At 40.6% G+C, this 25,150-nt stretch overlaps 1 protein-coding gene across 1 annotated transcript in view; it reads left to right on the forward strand.

The window, feature by feature from the left end:
- The window catches only part of LOC135475690 (uncharacterized), a 40,892-nt gene extending 19,167 nt beyond the window's left edge, over positions 1-21,725 (forward strand). Inside the window, exons 3-4 of the mRNA XM_064755621.1 lie at positions 19,819-19,955; positions 21,471-21,725. Coding sequence (XP_064611691.1) covers positions 19,819-19,955; positions 21,471-21,725 — 392 coding nt within the window. The remainder of the gene's footprint in view (positions 1-19,818; positions 19,956-21,470) is intronic.
- The last annotated feature ends 3,425 nt before the right edge of the window (positions 21,726-25,150 follow it).

Genomic DNA, 25,150 nt, shown 5'->3' on the forward strand with positions numbered 1-25,150 from the left:
ACAGAACAAAAAGAATTTTTTTCTTTACATTTGAACTGTTTGTAATTCGCGTGTCTTAATACTAGACACATAAGGTCGCTTTCTTTCCACAACACATCAGAGGGGAATTGATACTTACCTTGATACTTCTTAAGGAGTTAACATTCATCACCATACACTCAGGCAAACAGACGGATGCCTCTGCTGAATTACGTATAACTTCAACGATCCATGGTTAACAGGCCATAGGCTGGTTCCAGGAGACTATAGCAGTATGTCTATTATACGATAAGGGTGGGCGTGTGTGTGTGTGTGTGGGGGGGGGGGGGGGGGTAATGGTTTATCTAACACTGTCAACAATACTCCTTTAATAGGCGCTGTTACAGGGACACGCTACAAGGTTTGCTGTGGCCTGGGTGGCATAATTCCCACTTGCTACATATTCTTTTAACTGTTAAATAAATTATTCTGTGTAGATTTGTCTGTGGCGTTAGTTTAATTCTAGTGCTTTCAGCTAGAGCTAACGTTGCTTTAAGGGTTTATCACCCCCGTAGCGGTGTTGGTGGTGTAACCCGATACCGTTGAAGATGGTTTCGTACCTCATCATATCCTGGTAATACTTGATTTGACTCGGTACGAAACAGGGTTCAGCGGGATCGGGTTACACAATAAACACAAAGACGATGGCGTTAAAGTCTATTCTACCCCTTAAAATTAAGAAAATATGGTCAAACCGCATATTTCATGCTGCCTTTCTGTTTTACCTCCTCCGCAGAGGTCATGCATTTTAGACCAATCAACGGCAATCTTCGGTCATGACAGACGTGTCCTATTGTTGGGAAGGTCTTTCAGCAACATACGGATGGTCGTGGATTTTCCCGTTCTCTGTCCGGTTTCCTCCCACCATAATGCTGACCGCCGTCGTATCAGTGAAATATTCTTCAGTACGACGTAAAACAGCAATCACGTAAAATAAATACATAAATAAAATTACTGACCTGGATCAGAGCGATAACAGTTAGTACTATTTCTGTGAATTGTACAACATAACTACCGCATGTTGTATGGCGTACGCTGAAACGTAATGGTCAAGGTAAAAAAGTTGCTGGACTACCAACTCTCTAATCCACCTTTGTCAGGTACATTCTGTTATCCAGCTTACGTAAGCCTGTCTGTGCATTGTTTATGTGTACTTAAACATTGTTTAAACATTGTTTAAGTACAGGAAAAAAACCCAAAAACAAAAACAAAACAAAAAAACCCCAGTTTTTATGCAAATTTAGCATGGGGAAAAATCCAAGCTTGCAGTCGAGTGGCTTTGTGAACTCTGTAGACCAACGATTTGATTGATTGATTTATGTCGATATCGGTATTTGTATTATTTTGTGCGCTTAACAATTGGGAGGTGTATGACGGACGTGTTTTTCTCCACGATTTCCATCATCCTGCACAATCTATTATTCTAATATCTTTAAAGAACAATTTAATTTAATTAACATCAAATAGCGGTACATTATGTTGTGTGGGTAGACAGAGTTGTTTACATCACGACATCAAAATATTTGTCCCAAGTTGGTTTTATTATGTTGGTAATCGCAGCCTATAGGCTTGTCCTGTTGTCCAATGCGTAAGTATGTGCTCGGACGGGTCAAAACTTTTCACGTCGTGTTACACATCGATCAGATTTTACTATTGTACCCTTTTGTCAAATTGGACAATTCTGTCTGGTAACTGATTACGTCTGAAGGCGTTTATTGACCAGAAATTCCAGAATAACGAAAAAAAGGCACATAATCCAGAATTCAAAGACATTGCTAGTTGAAGTAGTAGGCACTAAAGGGATTTTGTTGCCCATGAAGTTTGTGAACGATTTCTACGGATAAAGCATAGACTTCATCTCAAAGCAGAATGTCTGAGTTTCGATTTAATACAGTAGATTTTTATGCCGAATGTGCATGGCATGTCGGCTTAAACAAGACAACTGACAAGAAGTGGTATTTCACCCGTTTCTTGTGACCGTTTGTCAGCTATCATACTGACCTAGCTGCTTTGGATTTACTCTCTATATCATACGCCTATAATTACAATGTATTTCAGCATCCCCGTACCATGTCTGCTATCTTTGGAAGTCTTTTGGTTGACTGCGTGGTTTACGTTGACAGTCGTTTGCTTTTTCTGTGTTTTTCATGTTTTACATGTATGATTGTTGGATTTGGCCTTAATCCTTTTAGCAGCTGTTCTGTGAGATTACGACTGTGTCTCCTTGTGGCAGACCGTAGCCAATGTTAACGGATTTCATGAGCTTTCTTTCTGGAACTCCTGTCGATTATCGAGTTTAAAATGTCAAGTATGAGTTAATGAGTAGGTATCTTGGGGTTGAGAGACAGATGCAGTCTTGCATAAGCAAATAACCTGGCGCCAATTTAACAGATGTTATATGAGGTGAAGAATCAGGATAAGGTGAAAAATATTTAATGTCCTTGAATCTTCTTAACTTGAGTTATTCATATATATTCAGAATATTATGCCTCGTCATGTTAAAATAATTGCAGATTCTTATGAAAAGACATGAAGTACAAATGATAAATCCTCAAAGAAAAGCCCATAACTTTGCACAGTTTAGTTCGCTTTTGTTATTAATATTTCACAAGAATAGCTCATCGCCCCAAGAGGACTGAAAATGAAAGAAATCAGTGTATCATTTCCATTTTGCATGAGGTGCGGGAAAACTGCTCAGATCTTTTCATGCATTTGAAAGGGATTAAAACAGTGCTTTCGTAATGTTACACGGACAAGAAACAGGGCATCGATTATTTGCTGGATTTGCGATATTGTTTCCTTGAGCATCGCCTGGCGTGTATTACGTAACTCTGGGGTTTAATTTGATTAAAGCGGAAGTGATCCGTTGATTCGTGCTTCATTATAGCCTTTAAATTTCCTTTTTTTTCTGCCACGTTAAACGTAGTTTTGTGTTGTGGTTATTTGTGACACGGATACTACTACGTTATACACGGAGTTGCTTTAACTCAAGCATTATTTCTGCTGTGCGATTTTTAAGGCTTGGCTACAGAATGGTTTCCTGTGGAGAAGATTTAGTGGCTTTTTTAAGTTCAAATACAGCTGGGTATTTAAAACAATGCAACATTGTCTGGAGTCCCAGTAAGTCTCACATGCCCAAGCCACAAAAAGGCACATCTGCCCAAGCCACAAAAAGACACATCTGTGACAGACACGACTAAATCTTTTGAATGGAGTCAACGATACATCCATGCCAATGTGTTCTTTCTTTATATATATATATATATATATATATATATATATATATATATATATATATATATATATATATATATATATATTACTTTGACATGATCGTGATTTTAATTATCGTTGATCACTATACTGTTTCACATTTTTCCAGAGAAGGCTTTATTAATGGATTCTGATCGAGAGTTAAAAACCCTCCCAAAGAAACGAGTGCATGAGGATACTCCATATTTCAAAGTAAAGTACCTCCTTTTAATAAGTTAAATAAAGTTGTACTGTTTCTGAGAGCCTTATTCAGTGCCATTGGTGAGATCGGAGATAAGAGGACTAATGTATTCATATGTAAGGAAAGAAGAATAATAGGAATCTTTTGTTAGAAGTTACAAGTTGAACTTGACGTTACAACTTACATGTTTGTACTTATAACTTCTAACTAATGGTCTATAATTTCCACAAAGATGGAGTGGAAAAGCCCATAGCACCTTCTGATAAAGTGTTAAAATCTAAACGAATGTGGACAGGTCTACCTTTGATTTGAAAATTTACTTCGGTTTCTTTACTACTGTGTACTTGATAGACCCCATTGCTCACATTTTGTTATAGTGTTTCACTGGAGTAAATGCCAAGGCCAATAGACTGATGTTGTCCAACCCATCACAACAGACTGCCGACACTGTGCCAACCAACAGATGACATATCTATTTATTCTCAATGCCGAGTGAGCTTTCGTAATACCCAATCTTACACAGAAAATTATTCTTTAGTCAGAAATACACTTGAAACTCATAGGGAGCGTGTACTGAGTGAGTTATCTGCCATCAGTCCTCTGCCCGGTTTCCTCCCACCATAATGCTGGCCGCCGTCGTATAAGTGAGATATTCTTGAGTAAAACATCAATCAAACAAATAAACAAATCTGCCATCAGTCAAACTTAAAACTGAGAAAGGGATACAAAATCACTTTCCAATTTCCAACGAGTCCGTCTGTGACAGTTCAAAAAGATTTTATCCATTTATAATTGGTAATATATTTTATAGCAAGATTCGCTTCTTTCAAAATCAGGTGTGATATTCTATTTACCAAAACGAAAAACAAGGACGATTTTGGAAAGCTCAAAGCAGTGAGCATGAAATGATGCTCAGTGGCATCATTTACCTCATTTACAAAATATCACGTTTTCTCTGAAGTACATTTTTATAGCTTTATTCTGTTTTTATTTTAATGCATTTTAAATGCGCCTAATGGAGCGACATATTCCGTATACACTGTAGCTACTTCTTGCTTATATCACTTATACTGAGAGAGAAGATTGAAAGTATAATATGGGCTATACATTTACAAGCCAGCGCAATTTCTTTATGCAATAAACATAATTTCTATGGCGCAAGGAGATGGAAATGAATTAAATTTTCAAGAATTTAGTAAATAATTAAATGAACTTGATTTTTTCCCCACAGGCTGAACAGCACAATTTAGAAGGAAAACGAAAACGTCGCCAGTTGTATGGATTTTGCCGACGTTTTTAGGCTAATCTTCCGTAATTCTTCTCCTCGTTAATTATCTGCTTGACAAGCCACTTCTCCAGTAATCCGTTTTTTCAACTGATCGATTTAAATAGATTCTCATGACCGACGGAAAAAGATAGCTGTTTAGTTGGAAGTGGAAAACCGAATGTCTATGGACATAAAACATGGTTCCTCTGTTTTCTTCAAACCCAGAGTGTCAATTACTTCGCAATCAACTCCATTATATTTTTATGTTGTCAGACAGAGAGCGCCATCATCATCTGCAACAATTTTGTTGTTGCAGATTCCCGGTTTCCCGGTTTCCTTCCACCATAAGCTGGCCGCTGTCGCATAAGTGAAATATTTTTGAGTAAAGCACCATTCAAATAAATAAATAATCAACGATTGTCAAAGACAGCAAAACTTTGAGAGAAAAATACTAGTAGAAAGCGGACAAAAGATAAAACGAATCGGATCTCAGGGCACATGATACACTGAGATCGTTCTTTCCCCCATCATGCACAAATGAAATATTTCTCTTTTATTCTTATGAGGGGTTTCTTTGCTTTTGGCCCCTGAATTACCAAGTACAAGTTGTGCGTCATTGTGTTCCCATCCTTCTGGACTTACATGTGATGTATGCACGACCTTTAACCATTGAGCAATTTCCTATTTTGTATGTGCTGGTGGCAGTGGTTTGATCAGTATGCATCTAAACTGTTTTCCGGGGTATCAGGATGAATAAAATTTGGACATTTGGGAGCAGTGGTGAATTTGAGGAGGACTGACTCGTACTATGATTAAATTGGTGCCTGTGTGCAACACTTTCTATCGTCATAGAAAAGTGACCTCACTAAGACTGCAGATTGTGGAAGTCTTTGAACCATAAAAGCTGGAATGGCGTTCTTCTGTTTATGGGCAATCGAAAAGCGTGCAAGTTTTCCCAACACCTTTTATACTACAAAAATTGGTCTGTATCCTATTAAATGCGGATAAAACGTGGGACAAAGTCTAAGCATACTGACCTGATGCTGGCACAGGTAAATTGACCTGCAAAAAGAAGAATGACATACAGGTATTCATAGTATCCATACAACAAACCAGACAAGATGTTTACTATTTGAGACAACCGACAACTCTGTGTTATTCCCGGCCTGGCGTATAGACCTGCTGGGGGACCAATGTTTTTATGATGTGAAATGTACTCTGACTGACGAACGGACCATGGACAGAAGATCAACTGAAAACAAATGGCTTATAACATACAAGAGGGATTTAATACAAAATATGACAAGACACAGTTCCACCTCTAGCTTAATATGCACTCTAAATGTCACAATAAATAAAAGACTGCTTTATCCGCCACAGGGTTAGTGCTGGTATCGAAGCGTAGAGAAATAGAGAAAGAAAACAATCCCATAACAGGTTAACCCATAGCTAACTGTTACCTACCTGAGGGGTAACAGTCAGTACTATTTCTGTGAACTGTTCACCACGTTATATCGTGTACACTGAACCACAAGGACAATCTTACCAACGCTCTAATCTACCTGTTTCAGGTATATACTGTTATCCAGGCAGTGTAAGCCTGTACGTGCATTGTACTTTTTAGATTTTTAAAATGAACTTAAATTGGTGTGAGATCATGGACTCTGTGTATTTGTGTGTTTAACTCGAATAGCTTTATTGACACACACAAATCATTTGTATGTTGAGCGATTCAGATTATTAAATGTTAATAACAACAATGACAGCTTCTATCAGCAATCTGGTGAATCCATGATACATAAAAACAAACACTGTATTGATAGAATTTGTCTTTTAAAATTCAGTCAGAGCGATCAGTAATGAAGCGGTGTTTTGTGAAGAAACAGGCTGTCCCATTACTTTCCCCCTCCCCAAACCTAGAAACAATGCTCTTATGTAATATTTTCTAGTTTATCAAAAGATGTAAATGTGCCATAGTTAATACGATTGAAAGTATTTGCCCAGTTCAACCCCTTAACCAAGTGTGAGCTACCTACGGTATGACAACAGTCGCCATACTCAGTTAGTATGATAAATGTACAACATAACGCACAAATCTGACAAAAATAACCACTTTTTAGTAGCAATGTAGTTTAGCCCAACAGAAATTGTACAGTGAATTTGAGAACTTTGTCTTATGTTGTTCCGTTTCTACTAACGATGTTCATATTAATATTGTTATGTTATGCAAATAGGAATTTAGTTTAAAAATGCCGTTTGATCACACATGTAAGAACCTTTTCCCAAATATTCTGCCTTGTTCATGTGGTCATTGCAGTATGAGGAGGCTAACATTAAATGATGGCCTGTGAAATAAAACGTGTTATCTCCCTTTGGGAATAGGAGCGAAGAGGTTTACTCCAAACCATTTTTTCATGTTCAGTGTTCAGTTTGGAAGGTCCGCTTTTAACAAAAGCACACGATAAAAAATGATGGAACTCTTTAGTTTTTTATGCAACGTTTAGCCTAGTGAAAAATCCGACCTTGCAGCCGAGTGGCTTCGTGGAATCTTTAAAGCAACGATTTGATTGCTTGATTTTTGTTGATATCGGTATTTGTATTATTTTGCGCAATTGACATTCGGGAGGCGCATAAAGAACGTGTTTTTTTTACAGTTTTCATCATCCCGCCAAATCAATTATTGTAATATTTCTAACTTCAAATAGCGGTGCAATATGTTGTGTGGTTTGACACCTCGACACCAAAGGATTTGTCCCAAGCTGGTTTTATTATGTTGGTGATCGTAGTGGACGTGTAGGCTTGTGTGCTGTTGTCCAATGCGTAAGTATGTGCTCAAACTGATCAATACTTTTCACATCGGGTTACACATCAATCTGATTTCACTACTGTACCCTTTCGGTTGAATCAGTTGTTCTGTCAAATTAGGCCTGTGTTTCCGTGTGGCTGTCCGGAACCAAAGTCAACGGATTCATCGTGCTGCCTTACTGGGACTCCTAAGTCGGTTACCGAATTTAAAATGTTAGGTATGAGTCGATTGGTAGGTACCTTTGCCTTGAGAGACAGACGCAGTCTTGCATATGGAAAATAACCAGGCACCAGTTCTTATGTAACAGGCGTTACATGAGATGAAGAATCAGGGCAATGTGAACAAAAAATGTCATTCAATCTTCATTGTCTGAGGGATGCTGGTCAAGTATCGTTAGGTAAAAACAATTGCAACATGTTAAGAAACAAAATTATTTATTTATTTGTTTATTTGATTGATGTTTTACGCCGTACTCAAGAATATTTCACTTATACGACGGCGGCCAGCATTATGGTGGGAGGAAACCGGGCAGAGCCCGGGGAAACCCACGACCATCCGCAGGTTACTGGCCGGAGAGGAAGCCAGCATGAGCTGGACTTGAACTCACAGCGGCCGCATTGGTAGAAACAAAATTAAAACTACAAAATAAACCCTCGAGGAAAAGCCCTGGACTACCCACAGATTAGTTTGGTTTTGTAATGAATGCTTCACAGGTAAGGCTACTCGTCCAAAGAAATCAATGCATGATTTGTGTTTTGTGTGAAGTTTCTTTACATCCTTTGATGCATTTAAATAGGACTGACACTGTGGTTTCATAATGTCACACAAAGAAGATATAGAACACTGCTAATTTGCCATCTTGTTTCCTTGAGCATCACCTGCGGTATTTTACGTAACCCTCTCGTTTAATTTGATTAAAGCGGACGGGATCTGTCTATTCAGGTGTCATTATAGCCTGAAAGATTTGCCTTTTTTCTGTCATGATAAATACAGTCTCATGTTATGGTTACTTTTGATATGGACACTACTGAAGAACAAAGAAGAGAAGCGAGAAGCAAGTTGCAACTCAAGCTTTGAATATTTCTTCTGGTTGATATTTGAGGCTTGGCCACAGAATGATTCTCTGCTGTGTCGGTTCTGTAAGGCCTTCAAAGGACTTCTGCTCAAACACAACTGGGTATCAAAAACAAAGCAGGAAACTCATCCAGCCCGTTAAGCCTAAGATGTCAGAGCGACAAGAAAGCACATCGGCGGCATTCACGATTAGGTCTTTTGATTAAAGTCAGCAATACGCTAATGTGTTCTTCGATGTGAATATATTACTTCGACATGATCACGATTTTAATCATCGTTGAGTGTCACCCTGTTTCACATTTCCCTGAGAAGGCTTTATTAATCGATTCTGCTAGAATGTTAAAAACTGTCCCAAAAGGAGGAGAGCAGGTGATTCCATATTTCAATGTTAAATACTTCAGTTGAAAAAATGCTAAAAATAGCACCGTTTGTGAGAGGTTATTTTATCATTGATAAGATCGGAGATAACATACTCTTTTCATTTTTAAGTAATAAAGAACAATGTCTGCTAATGTTAAATCTTAAAAAAGCTCCTAATAAAATGCTAAAACTAAACATGTAAAGACAGGTTTCTCATCACACTGTTGTCGATGCTGTGGATTTACTCTCTATTGTGTACGTCTTTTAGAATATACTAATGGTGTACTCACAAGCAGTCTTTTGATTTACCCGTTTCTTCACTTCTGTGATGGGCCCCACAGCAATACTTTCTCATTAAGGGGCTATGCCAAAGACACTAGACTAGACACTATGTCGTGAAGATGGCGACAGTTGAACTGATAAAATACATAAAGTGACTGGAGTGCCAATGGTGTTAAAAATCAAGCAATGAATGAAAGAATGAATGAATGAATGAATGAGTTAATCAATCAGTCAATCTGCGTGAATTTAAAAGTAAAATAGGGATACAAAAGCACTTGGCTGATCACAAACGAGTTTCCATCTTTGACTTTTTTCTGACACTTTCATTCATTTACAATTTAAACAGTATTTCACACCAAGGTTTGCTTTTTTTCCTTAAAAATCAGGAAACATGCAAAAAGCAAGTGTGATTTTCTATTTAGCAACATGAAAAACAAGGACGATTTTGGAAAGCTCCAGGTAGTGAGCATTTGATGATGCTCAGAGACATAATTTACTTCATTTAAAATTTTAACGTTTTCTTCGCATTAACATTTTTATTCCAATAGCTTGATTATGTGTTTTTTTATTGCAGTTTAATGTACGTCTGGTGGATCGACATGTTCCCTACTAGTTCAAAAGGTAGCTTAGATTTAGCGGACATAAAACCTATCAAAGCTTTGACTGTTTGATGCGATGTAGTTATCTTTCCTGACTACAGCAACCCTGGTCTTAAGTGCAGCCAGTGGTGGGTGGGGTAGTGGGGCTCATTTTAATTACACTAATCCAGTTTTTTTTGACCTAGCGCCTATAAGGTTGACACCAGTGCTACATAAGGAAACTCACACTAATTATGAATCTGCAACTTAAGATGAAATTTTGAGGTTAAAAGGCCACTTAAGACAAAGACTAACTACCGCTGATTTATTTGACCTATAACACTGAAATCAGATGTAAGATGCTGAGCATGGTTTAAATAGCAAGATTCACAAAGTTAAGGCAATATTATGTGGTAGAACGGTCAGTTAAGACAAGGTCAAAGGCCAATTTGCACTCTATTTTAACAAAGGCCCTTTAGAACTGAAAATTGGTGGAAAATGTAGGGTTGATCTCGTCATCATTAATCACCAACTTAAGGCAAGATTATTAGGTGAAAAGGTAACGTAAGACAAGATCAAAGGTCAATTCACACTGAATTAATTAACTAATTAACTGACCAACTTTAATTGACAGGCATGTATCACCTGCAGGTCTGATCACGGGTGGAAAATGTAGTGTTTGATCCCTTCATCAATAATCAAAGTACTTAAGACACTTGAGACCAACTTATGTGGTGGAAAAGTGATTAAGACAAGGTCAAAGGTCAGACAGAGGGTGTGTTATTGAACCATTAAGTTTGTAACTCGCCCTATTAGAGATCGAGCCTCAAACAAAAAACAAAGCGTAGTGTAAGAAATATTCCTACTTTGCTTCGTATACGGACGTAATACACAGTTATGAGAAGTGACCCATGGGGAGAATGTTATTTTATCATAAACGTCTATATCCATCCAAATTTTGAACAAGAATTACACTGACAATAATTTTGCCCGCATACTTTGGTAGTGCCTGGGTCTGGTTACATGATGAAAGCATTCAATAACTACGATTTATTTACTTGAACAACAGCTGGTCATTATTGCCTACCGCTAATTCGGGCTTTCAAAGCTGATTTTCAGCGGGACAAGGGGTCAATGACGCCAAGCATTAAAGAAAAAAATGAAAACAAAAACGGGCGGACTGAAACATGGCAAATATGTGCACCATGCAACATGGGGTACATGTACCTCTGAATGTAGGATGTGGCCAATGTGCCTCTGTTGTACAATCCTGCTTTCTCAGTGTGTGTGGTCCACTCTCCAATCTGCTTTTCATGAGAATAGGCAAATTATCATTGATGCCGTGTTTTTTCCTGCATGGAGTTTCCTTCAATTCCACAAACAACATAGTATGTTTTACGGTGTGCACGTGGGCCCATGGACTTAAATATGAGATTGGCCATTCGAATGCCGTCCTAATACAGACCTAGCAATGTATACATGTACCTCTGTTTCAAGATGGACAAAGAACGCAGTAGTTTAATCTGCCGTTTTTAAGATGTATCAGACAAAAGCACCCGCCACTAAAACCACAGCTAAACATGTACGCGTTATTGGTACTGTATTTAGTTAAGTCTTATGAAGCATTTTAACATGGGCATGTTTAAAAAGTTTCTGTGATCTTTGAGGGAATATGAATGAATGATTATGGCTTAACGCCACATCGTTGAGGACATATGAGGGTATATGGCTATCGCCGCATAACTCAATCATACCGATCATTTGTGTTAAATATATTGATTTTTTTAAACGTCTATCGCTGGTCTCTACTGTTGATTATATGGCTAACGAACTCATATATCTATTATACAGTCCTCACATTCACATGGTCAAGAACTTAAATTTTTTCTGTTATCGCTTGCAGATAAACCAGATGTTTTCTGTTTACAGGAGACGGTTTTAAAACCCCATCCAGACTTCTCATACCGTGGCTATGGAATATTCCATGGTGATCAATCGTGCTGGAGGAGGGTTGGTAACGTTTATTAAGAATTCTTTGTTTTTTTTACAGAAGTTGTGCTACCTAATCTGCAGTCAATTGAATGTCAGGGTTACAAAATTGCATTGTGTGATGAACGTTTTGTGAACATTGTAAATCTGTACAATCCCTGCAATAAGATTGAACCACGTGACCTGAGCAAAGTACTTGAGTCATTGAAGGGCTCAGTAACATTATGCGGAGATTTTAACGCGCATAACTAACTATGGTGAAGTGACAACACAGATATTAATGATCGTACAGTTGCTGAGTTTATAGATGAAAATAATCTAGTTCTCCTAAATGATGGCTCAGGTACTAGGCTTGATATCCGTACTGACAAAGTATCGGCACTTGATCTTACCATCTGTACTGCAGATCTATGTCCTGCCTTCACTTGGAACGTTGACAATGTCTCCTCTTGCGGAAGAGATCATTATCCGATGGTTATTAACTTTGGTTTGTTACCGCATTGCAGCTCTGGGGTAGGCCTCCTTAAATGGAAATTGAAGAAGGCAGTCTGGCACAAATAAGGAATGTGAGACGAGCTTTTCTGAAGCAACTTTTGACAATGATATTGATACTGTTAATTCAAACGTTGCAGCTGAGAAATCAATTCCTCAGTCGAAGCCTAGTCTAGGAAAGACACCAGTCCCATGGTGGAACAGGAAATGTAGCTCAGGTATAAGGGACACGAAACGGACAAAGAATAGGGCATGTCGTACACTTCTCTATAAAGGTATCATTGAATCTAAACGTTGTAAGGCTGTTGCACAGCGTGTTATTAAGCAAACACAGAAAGCCTACTGGCGGAGATATTGTTCAAATTTAACCAATCGCACTTCTCTTAACACCGTGTGGTCCCAGGTGAAAGCAGTCAGCGGAAATCGTAGGCACTCAACTATTCCTACACTGAGTACTGATATGACATGCTCCGTTACAGACAAAGAAAAATGCAAAATGTTTTAGCAGATAACTTTGCATATGTATCAAGTTCAGATAACTACGATCCGCAATTTCTGGAACACAAGAAAACATGAAAACTCCAATTATTTTGAGAACGTATTATTCGATGATTTGGCAATAAATGAAGAGGTTTCACTCCCTGAATTAAAACAAGCTCTTTCGGCTAAGAAGGACTCTTCTCCCGGAGAAGAGAATATAAGTTACTCAATAATTAAGAACTAGCCAAATAAATGTTTGAACGTTTTGTTTGTTCTGTAGAATTCTGTGTTGAATAAAATGTATCTCCCCTTAGCATGGAAGATGGCAACAAGTAGTTCCAATTGCCAAACCTGGAAAAAAGGCATCGCTTCCGTCATCATACCGACCAACTGCACTGACCTCTTTGTAAAGTCATGGAGACTGTGGTGAATTCCAGGTGGGTTTGGTTTCTGACTAAAAACAACATTTATTCGCCCACCCAAAGCGGATTTCGAGCTATCAGAAGCACAACTGATCATATTGAGCCCTCAATCTGATGAGAGCTGTATCTGGGAAATGTTGGGGGCGCTGACACTTATTGTCTATTGTTAATGTATCGAGCGTTTATTCGTTCACGGTTAGATTATGGATGTGAAGCCTACCATTCTGTATGTGGTTCAGTTAAAGCTAAGCTTGACAGTATTCAATGTTCAGCGCTCCGTATTGCAACAGGTACGCTTAAAACAACTCCCTTAAACATATAAGTAATGAATGGCCTCTTTTCGAAGACAGTTTCAATCATTGCAATTTGAAGTGAAGTTGATGGCTTCACATGGGAACTCAGCAACTGACATTTTCAGACCATCCTATTATGATATTCTGTTTGAAAGTACAAGCAGAAAAGGAGAGCCCTTTAGTGTACGAGCGAAATGTATGTACGACACAATGCATATCGTCGGTATTCAAATGTTGTACAATTTTATTCCTGCGTTTCCTCCCTGGAAGTTACGTCTACCGAATATATCACAAGCGTTACACAGAGAAGTGAAAAGGTCAGAAAACTCAGAGTTTGCCTCCATTTTCTCTAGGGATTATATTTCCAGAACGGGGAGCCACTATCTACAGGGTTTTACAGATGCCTCAAAGTGCCCGGATACTGACAAAACCGGCTGTGCATTTTGTGTCTCAGAAATTCACCATAGTAAGGCGTTTAGACTGAGGGGTGCGGCATCGGTATTTACTGCTGAATTGACTGTGTGCATTGCATTTTTAGCAGATTTTAAGCCAGCAAGAGCCGTTATCTTCACAGATATTTGCTTTACAGAATTTTACCCCAAGGAAAGGCTCTCCATTCGTTTTGATATACTTCATTTATGTACCTGTTTATTCTACCAAGGTGTGGAAATCAGTTTTGAGAGGGCCCCGGCCATTCTAGTATTGCAGGTAATGAATGGGTGGAAAAGCTAGCGAAACAAGCGCTGTATCATTTACATATTGCTCAACATGTGTCTGTGTCTGTTTCAGAAGCAATATTTAAGCGGAATTTTATTTCAATTTGGCAGGAAGACTAGGACACCTCCACTAAAGGGAGATATTTTTATAATTTTAATAACAGTGTTTCTAATTCTCACCATGTTAGTCTTTCTTCCAGGCGAGCAGAAATCCTATGCAACAGATCAAGGACCAGGCACATTCAAAAGAATTCTTATATAAACAGATTTCATTTACATGATACGGGTGTTTGTAATCATTGCCAGGTTGAGGAAACAATTGAGCATATGTTGTTCCGATGCCCACAATATACTCTCTAGAGACATCGCTATTATGCGGAACTACTGTGCTGGCACTACAGACCCCCGCCTAGACAATTTTTTAAGGCCTGGCAAGAAGTCTGGTAGAATCTTCGAAGCTAAAGTAAGGTTCCTGCTTCCATGTGCTAGGAGAAAACTTAGAGTTTAGTTCATTCTCATCTCTATGTTATAATGCATTAATATGAACACTACTTGGTTTCAGCACTGATCGTGGCGTGCATCATTCATTAGAATGGAAACGCCATTAAACAAACTACCACCACCACTCATATATATCTATTTGTTACGTCATAAAGGGCGGGGCGGCTGAAATTATCGACTGTAAACGGGTTTTGGGAAAAACCCAAAGCTGACCAACACACTAAAGAAAACTCAACCTTTCGACCTACTCACTTTTGAAAACAATATAACAAATTTTTACTTTTTGTTGTTAGGGTATAGATATAATAAGCCAAAGCCAATTCCCGATAACGAGCCTAACCTGGGTTAAACAAAGTAACACTCTCAAACACTCAAATGGTTGGTTTAACACTTTAATAAATCAAACAGGAAAATAATGATTTAAACTACAAATAGCAACGCACGGGATATAATAAATGTTACAATAAATGGCGACAGCTTACTCGTGAGCACAAATACTTCAGACCTGAGTTAAGCTACAGTCATTAACTTGACTTTCCGTCATTGTCCAATCGGTCCTGGAGTATTCAAATCCTGTTTCTGGACGTCTGTTTCCTCTTTACTGGCGCAGTTGGTTGATTTCCTCCTACCTTAACACGGCTGAATCCTCCGACTCGTCTTACTCTTCAGGTATCGAGACCACAAGTCCTCCAGCAAGCAGTTATTATATACACGATAATCACAGTTCACAGGATGTCCGCCAACAGTCACCCGTTGGTTCTGGTCCGGCCAATCCAAATTGCACCGGCTTTTCCACTCCAAAAGGTAGTAACGATTTCTTCTAACAATAGCTGTGATGTATCACCCGCAACTCCGTCAAAGCACTTTATGGCTCTCCAAATATCACTGTCGTATCACCGTCTATCTCTGTTTATAACTGTCACCGACTCTCTCTCTAAGCCTTAAATCCGTCGCCTTATATGTTGTCATCGAAGCTTCGAGAAAGAACAAAGAAAAAAACATAAACAAGGTCATTTTCCAGAAGCTTCGGTAAATCGAAACTGATTGGCTAGAAATTTACAACATGTTCTATATTTAGACTACCCGGCTGCGACTGAAATGAACACGTCACGTGACTAAGCCGCGCTAGGAAATGCACAACTATGTAGATCCAATGTATTGTTACGTGACATTGTTGACATGAAATTTCCCTAGACTAGGACTTTAAGCTGGTGATTATTAATGAAGAGAGCAAAGTCTACATGTTCCACTACCTTTCAGTTCTGCAGGTTCAACATGTCAAATAATGTAGAATCAGAGGTCATTCGGTGCAGTTGACCTTTGACCTTGTCTTAAAGAAGAAAATTTAAATATCAGTAAAATACCATTGAAAAGAGTATGCTTTCCTCGTAGGTGCATGCCATAAAAAATTCTAATGTAAGTTGATAAATTATAAATAAAGTCAGCGCCAAAATCTGCTGTGGGCAACTCCATTTTGCCTAAGAACTAGTCCTGAAGTTTTCTGTGTTAGGAGGAGAATTGCCGTCGGAAACCGCCGAAGTGCAGTTCGTACATTTCCGGTAGAACTCTTCTTCCCAGAAGGTAGCGAACAGTACAGTTCGTTTTCGGCTTGACGATCGGGAAACCGGAATGTTGGACGTAGGTTCCGAGTTTACACGAACAAACCGACAGTTTTAACGACTCTCATTGGCTGAAAGGCAACACAACACCGCATAAATTACAGGGTGTTAAAGATGGGGGATGCAATGGACTCAGCGATTTATGCCAGCTTTGCGATTTTCAGGCTTTACGTGTATGGCGAAGGAAAAATGGCAAAATTATACAGAAGGCACCACTAGATAAAAAAAAATGTGCTTTTTTCAGCCTATAGTGTCATATTTTTAAGTTTTCGTCTCCTTTAACTGACCTTTCCACCACATAATTTTGTCTTAGGTTGCAGATTCATAATTAGTATGATTTTCCTCACTATTTAGCATTGGTGTCAGCCTTATAGGCGTTAGGTCAAATAAAACTGAATTGAGGGGTAATTAGACAGAACCTCACTGCCCCATCCATCATTGACTGCCTTTAAGGGTTTGTGCAATCAGGTATGCTACCTCTACCTCATCAAACAGCCATAGCTTTCATGGTTTTTTATGTCAACTAAATCTCACTTAGTTCTTGAACTATATACACTGTAACAGGTTCTGAATAGAAACGCGACTTGATTTTGCTTATATACCATATATTAACAATGGAGATTGGAAGTATATTATGTGGTATACTAGTATATTTACACACCAGCACAATTTCCTTATGCATTAAACAAAAAAGGGGGCCGTAAAGGGGTGTAAATCAATGAGAATTCAGTAAATAACTAAATGAACTTGATTTTCCCAAAGCCTTAGTAGCGCAATTTCAGACGAAATCGAAACCGTCGCCCGTTGGATGGGTTTTGACGACGTTTTAGGCTAATCTTCTATAAGTCTTCTTCTCGTCAATTATCTCCTTGACAAGCCACCCCCCAGTAATCCGCTATTTAAACTGAGTGATTTAAACAGATTGCTCATGGCTGACGAAAAAAATGGCTGCTTTGTTGGAAGTGGAATACCGAATGTCTATGGACATAAAACATGGTTCCTCTTTTTTCTTCAAACCCAGAGTGTCAGTTACACCGTGATCAATCCCACTATATATTTATATTGTCAGACAGAGAACGCCACGATGAACTGTAAAAATTTTGTGGTTACAAAGTCACTGGAAAGCAGATCGTCTCCAGCCAAGTGAATACAAGCCTGACGGTGTGCTTAACGGTGAACGGACGGACATATCTGCTGGTCAGCGATGTCATAGTTAAAAACGGAAGAAAAATAGATTCGTACACCACGCCACATGGTACATTGAGATCGTTCAAAATTGAATTCATTTATCCTTTTAGGGGTTTTCTTTGCCTTTTGTGGCTTTCGTGGCTGAGAGGTTAGCACACCAGAGCGGCGCAATGACTGAGGAGCGTCTCACCAATGCGTTCGCTGGTAGTTCAAGTCCAGCTCATGGCGCCTTTCCTGCCGTACGTGGGAAGGTCTGTTAGCAATCTGCAGATGGTCGTGGATTTCCCCCGGGCTCTGCCTGGTTTCTGCCATATTGTTGGCCGCTGTCGTATAAGTGAAATATTCTTAAGTATGGTATGAAGCACCAATGACTAAAAATTAACAAATAAATGGTCCGTGGTCCGTGGAGTACATATTTAGGCAATTTTAGATGACCAAACCTGCGACATTCCTGCTTTGTAATTGGCAGATGTCAGATTGCAGTCCCTTTCATACGTCGGAAACTTTTAAAATAAGCACCTTTTAATTGCAAAAGCTGAAATGACTGTTTATGGACGGTCGAAAGGCGTGCAATCTTTTATACTGTAAACGGCCCACGAAATGTTTTAAAAATATTGTCTGTCTTGATTTCATTATGTTGGGATAAGTCTGAACATATGTTAACATAGACTCACGCAAAGACGAATGTCATACAGGTTCATGTAGTCATGGTAAAGTATCCATACAACAAACCAGACAAGAATGCGACATGTGTAAGAGGAGATATCCGGCAGAAGTGTGATATTTGCCGCCTGGAGTGGCGAGGACCAACTGGTTTTATGATGTGACATGTAGTCTGTGTAATTTTGTGCAATTGACGGACAGACCTTAGACCGAATATCAGCTGAAAACAAATAGCTTATAATATATGGAGCAGAATGATTTAATAAAAAGTGTGACAAGAGAAAGTTTCTGACTATACACTCTGAGCATCACGTTATATAAAACGCTGTTTTGTCAGCGATTGGATGAGTGCTGGTATCGAAACTTGATGTGCACATGAATAGAGAAAGAAAAAAACAAAATAGAACATTTCTTGTCTTTGATTTCAAAAATGTGACTATGTCCACAAGACACACTCTTTTTATAAAACATCACTTGACGTTTAGTACTGTTAAATAACATATTTTATATAGCTTTGTCTGTAACCTTAGCTTAACCCCAGGGTCTGCTTTCAACTACAGCTATATTTAGTAATCCTATAACAGGTAACCTCAGAGTCAGCCGTTATACCTACCCCAACCAGAGCGATGGCAGTTACTAGGCTACAATTACTGTGAAGTGTTATTATATTTATAATTTGTCGAGGTACGGCGTAAAACACCAATCAGATAAATAAATAAATCAATAAATATAATTTTTCGTGAGTAGTATACTGCGTCTAAAACGTGTCGCATTGCGGAGGAGGGGAATTCCCTGGGTATACTATACCATACTACACTATAATAGTATATACTATGCAATTCAATATGTACTGTACTGTACTGTACTGTACTGTACTGTACTGTACTGTACTGTACTGTACTGTACTATACTATACTATACTATATTGTACTATACTATACTATTCTATACTGTTAAAGCGCGGACTAAACGACACATGGCGCAGTGCATGGGTGAAATAAGTCGTGTACTCCATGTATATAGAGGAAATCCACAATTCACATAGTATATAGGGGAAGTTCACAAAAAGTACCTACATAACTCGATGCACCAAGCCACGTTATGCAATCCCCAGGTATTACCTGGTTTTGTCCCCATTTCACAAAACATTGAAGTATACTGTAGAAAACAACAAACAGTAACAAACAGCATATTATACAGTATACAATGCCATACTATACTATATTATAGTATAATTATGCTATTATATACTATGCAGTATACTGAATAGCAGACAACACTACATAACACACTGTACTATATAACATCACAGACTGCACTACACTGTGTACTACATTAAACTGAGCTACACTACACTCTGCTATACTTGGCCATATTGTGCTATATCATAGCATATCATATCATATCGTATATCCTATGACATCATAAATAATATCATTTCATATGAACAACATTCGCGCGGGAACATATGCGTTGACCATTGGTCGCTTTTAGTGGAAGAGTCCATCACTTGATAATCTACAAGCCGATTTGGTTTGTCCATCTACCAGCCCACGTGTTGTTCAGTCCGCGCTGTGAAAAATGAAGAACGTGTCATTTTTTGTTTTATTTTTAAGCATGTGTATACTTCTATGAAGCGGCAGCGCTGCAGCCCGGACTTCCACGATCTGACCAGCAGACCCATCCCCAGCAGCAGCAGCAGCAGCAGCAACGACACCGGTACTACGTGAAGAAGAAAAAGTGGAAGATTCGAGTGAGCGATTTCCATCCCAACCTATTCCAATCCCCGTACTATCTCCTGCATAGTAGTGCGCGCGACATAAGGCAAATGTACTGCCAGCAATGGAGTTCCATTCGCCACCAATTTCATCGCGGCAGGCCAGCGCAGCACTTCTACAACTACCGGCTCAACGATCTCGGAACTTTGGGCTAGTGTTTGAACGCTGTCTACGATGATCAGCTCACAGCGTTCACCGTCAAGAACACCTTCTATTACATCCTACGCCACAAGGAGTAGGGCAGGTGTGTTAATGTTACGCCAGCACTAATATCGCGTGGGGAGTCGGGCTGACATGAGTGCACTCCTCATCCATCTCCCCACCATTGACCTGCTCACCTGGGCCCAGCAACAGTGTCCCGACACGAAATGAACCGTGTATCTCCTGACTAACGTGTTGTTTATTGTCCACAAGCTACACGATCAGCCCATCGGAGCGGGCGAAGTACGGGTACCACTATCGGGGAATGAAGATGAGAAACAACCGGCTCGTTTAACTCTCAAATCATCGATAGGCCTTACACAAGATCAAACAAACACGAAGATGCTGGAATAAGTTCTATAAATATATTCTTACAAAATATACAAACTATAAACTGACAACAATTTACAAAACAATACAAATAATTACAAAAATATATGGTCTTTTACTAATGATAGTGTCTAAAGCCGGATGGAATATTCCGGCTTCCAAAGGCGAGTCAGTCCACGTAAAGGTAGAATACACAGTTAAGAGGAATTCTCCAATGGAAGGGTGACACTCCGATAAGTGACAAGGACACGGCCGGCTGACGATGGGTGGTCCACAACTGTCTGCAAAGGTGTAACTTCTCAGGGAGGACGGGTTGACAATAATGTCCGTGATGCCGAGCTGGCAATGTATGTTTCACTCCTTGGAAATATACACAAAGTTACTTTCAGGGTAAACTGGGCACATGAAGACAATGAGCGATACAAGCTTCAAACTAATGTGTCCAAAAATAGCAAGTGGCTAAACACCAGCGCACAAGGTGTTCTGTACAGAAAGTGGAGTACAAATGACGAATGTGAAATGTCGTGAACGACGATATCTCCAAACCCAGCAAAATCCTTCACAGTGAATAAATATGACTGCTCACAAGTGGACTTGAGTGAATGACTGCAAGCTTCACAACTTCGTCACTCATATGTATAAACCAACGTAAAAGAAAATTCTGGATGGTTTGATCGTAAAAATGTTTACAACACCGATATATTTCCAGAATTTACACTGCATTTACACTGACACTAAACTCATAAACACCGAAGCCTCGAGAACGCTCGACTGAATAACATACACAGGAGGAAAATGTGGGTCAGACACTGACAAATAAAAAAAATATAATACAATATTTACAGGTGGGGTTCGTAACAGCGGTGACGTTACCACCCTACCTGGAGGATAACAGAGGACTGAACGCCTTAGTCAGAGAGAGTGACGAACCTTATAACGACCATTTGTGATTATTTCAGTGTTTAGTCGTCCTTCTGGGCAAGGCCAACCTCAAAGGCTGCGAGAACCAGGTCAGACATTACCATCGAGCTTATCTGGAGCCCAGGCATTTCCGCGTTGTTCCTCTCCGTGCACTGGACAGGGTCGTGAGCCTATTCGACGTGGACATTCAAGTGTACCAACTCGTCCCCATGGAGAACTTTTACCCAACCCAACTCCTCCATCGAAGTCCGCAGCGCTATGATTTTAGCTACATCAAGGACCTTGCTCGTTAGGCCCATTCCTACTCGTGCGAAGAGTGAGATAAAGACGTTTCGTCAGGCGTACCTATTACGAGGGCACGGTAGGACGTGCACCGACGTGATTCCCCGTAAGTACGTGGGTGGTGTATATTCCGCAACCAACCCACTATTTTCGAAGAGTTGGCGGACATGAGTATTTACCTCCGGCAAGGCGAGGACGGAGTATTCCCTTATCGACTGCGTTACGACTTTCAAGCTTACCTGGCTTCTATGGACGAAGCGACTACCGGCTCAACGAAATGGACGTCCCACCACATCCCCACTGAACTTATGTGTTGCCGTGAAGGCGAAATAAATATAAGTAAAACACACAGTATGTGAGTGTCGTCTCATTGTTTGGCCATTTATTCATAGAAAGGGGTTAATATACGTCGAACAGTAAAACACGGAAAGTTATTACCACCAACTGACTGGTTGAGATATAAAAAATGTGTGCTTGACTCCAAGACTGGCGGTCCACCTAGTCGGACACCATTGAATCGTTATCGTACGTCGTGCACGACGTGTCGAGCGTATGTACAATTGCGTCCATGGGTCTTGAGCTAGCTGGGTTAAGTAATACACGCAATACTGCCCGCACAGAGCCGTGTCCAGACTCTGCAGCCGCCGATCATTCCACTTCCAGTGTTCTCAAGTTGAGTCAAGCGGAGTGAGTTCGGGCACATGTCAATGAAGACGGCCATCAAGTGTTCCCTGGGGCAGAGGCAGGCGTAGAGTAGACATTCTCGAGCACGGCAAGGGTAAACGCGTCCTCTTGTAGGGCGCGTTGCAGTTGCGCCGTGTCAAAGTTGCTTAACTGGCAAAGTCACAGAGCGCATTCGGCTTTTGTCTACTTCTATGATATTGTGGAACTCGGCGTAGCACACCAACTTAAAGTTTTCGGACGGTAATTTGGCAAACCGCATCTCCAGGCGCAAATCGCCTTTCTGGACCACGTTCAGTTGGTGATGGTCGTGGAGATTCGTTGCCAAATCGAAACAAAACAGCGTGCTGCCTCGTCGTGGAACACTTTCCCCGTGTTTGTAAAGATGTTCATGTACCTTCTGACGAAAATCCCGACCATCTCCTCCTCCAAGCATTTCTTTAGTCAGGTGCAGTCGTTTGTAAAACCCGCTGCTCTCATCCACGCCCTGGTCGCGTCCGTGTACCACAAGGTGGTGGACAGCTATGTGTTCTTGGTCTCTGTGCCGTAAGACAACAACGTCTCTAGGTAGGCGCGTACGGGTGGAAGCGGTGATGAGTTTGACATTCAGGGAGACGTCGACCTGTTGCCACAGAGAATTCAGCCACAGGCTGGTCAGTCCTATGCTCTTGCCGGCCTCTAACGCCTCTCCATGGTCGTCGTCTATTTTTGCCTTCAGGTACAGCATCGTGTTGGCCAAGTCCAAGCAAGTATCTCCGTTCGCGTTCATGGGTCCCACGACGCCAAGGCTGGCCATGGCGTTGCCGGCATCCCAACGACCCTCTCGGACGCTGGTGTCGGCAGGGGGTAACGTCTACAAATTAAAGTCAGTGCTTACCGAACGACAACACTGGGCGCAGGGAGAGCCATGGTGATATAAAATATCCGACGACGGGCGTGGTTTAGTGCGTAGGTAAACACCTGTATTCCACCTCCACCAGCTTACTTGGTGTAATAGTCGAGGTAGGCTTGAGGACACATGCGTACTGGTTCGACAGGGTCATTGTGAAGGTAAGGTGCGCCGCTGACGACAGTGAAGTGTCAACACCACTTCACCGCGTGCGAATGGCACCAGTCATCCTTTATATAGATTTCCACCGTTAAGAAATGCTTGTGGCGCACGGGGATATTCCACGTATTGGGAGGTCTTGTGCTGACCATGCCTCCTTTTCGTGGTCACCAGCAGCAGCATTTGGCGCGAGCGTGTCTCACACCACACGTAGCTCGAAAATGTCCGTGCACACGTGCAACGTTGGCGTAGTCGCGTGTAAATCTTCGGCAAAGACGTGTATCAAATCCGCCGACCCCATTACCCAGCTGTACGGCAAATTCAAGAGCTGTTGGAGGCGTGGGCTGAAAGCCTCCTTTTCCCTTGACGTGATAAACAATCTATCGCCATCTTTGTGTATCTTATGTGAAGACTAAAGAGCTAACGGTTTTGCCGAATGGGCAAACAAGCCTATATGTATCGGTCGGTAGCCGTAGGAATATGGGTGCTTGCAGATATCGTGTAGGGACCAAGTGGTTCCCGTTGTCATATACACCAAATACATGTAGATGACAAACAGTGTCCAACTGGTTATATATGTATATGGTATGACCTGTATCTCTCGATGGAGACATTTCTAACGTCGTACTTGACGACGAAGGAACCCCTACCTACTTGATGACGAAGGAACCCCCTGTGCCTCCTTGTTGCAGGACGGATTTCCACCGCTCTTTTGTCTAGTGCTGCCTCACTGAGGCGCCTTACCAAAGGCAAGTAAGCCGGCCCGCCCGAGCCATTATACTGATCAACGGGTCAACCAGTCGTTGCACTATCCCCTTCATGCTGAAGCTGCAACGTCCTCTTTTAAAGTCTTAGGTGTGACTCGACCCTGGATTGATCCTGGATCTACCGGTCCCGAAGCGGACGCTCTACCAACTGTGTTATCGGGGCCGGTAGTAGTATAGTATTGTATAATATACTATCCTAGGGGATCCCCTGGACCTCCGTGGCTCAGTTGGTTAACGCGCTAGAGCAGCGTAATGTCCCAGGAGCCTGTCACCAATGCCGTCGTTGTGAGTTTTAGTCCCTCTCATGCTGGCTTCCTCTCCTTCCTGAAGGAAGGTCTTCCAGCAACCTGCGGATGGTCGTGGGGTTCCCCCGGGCTCTGCCCGGTTTCCTCCCACCGTAATGCTGGCCACCGTCGTATAAGTGAAATATTCTTGAGTACGGCGTAAAACACCACATAAATAAAAAAAACTAAAATTGGGGATATCCCTCCTCCTCCTCCGCGATGCAACAGTATACTACTGTCGTGTTGTATACTATACCACACTATACAGCACTATACAGCACTTTACAGCAACACTAGTGCTGATCTCTTGTAGTTCTTTTCGGCTTATCAAAAGAAGAGAATGTGCCATGGTTAATACTATTGAAAGGATTTGCTTAGTTCAAGCTTTAAGCCAAGTGTGAGCAACGTACGGTTTGACAACAGTCGCCATACTTAGTTAGCATGATAAATGTACAACATAAACCACAAATCTGACAAAAATAACCAATTAGAACCAATGTAGCTTAGCAGAAACTGGATAGTGAATTTCAGAACCTTATCTTAACTTCTTCGAGGTCTGTCGTCCCTTCATACCCTGTTCATATAAATACAGTTATGTTGCCACGGAAACCACAAATCTGGCATAAAATTAAGAATTCAGTTTAAAAAAGCCGTTT

This window comes from Liolophura sinensis, chromosome 9 (assembly GCF_032854445.1).
Source record: "Liolophura sinensis isolate JHLJ2023 chromosome 9, CUHK_Ljap_v2, whole genome shotgun sequence".
NCBI lineage: Eukaryota > Metazoa > Mollusca > Polyplacophora > Chitonida > Chitonidae > Liolophura > Liolophura sinensis.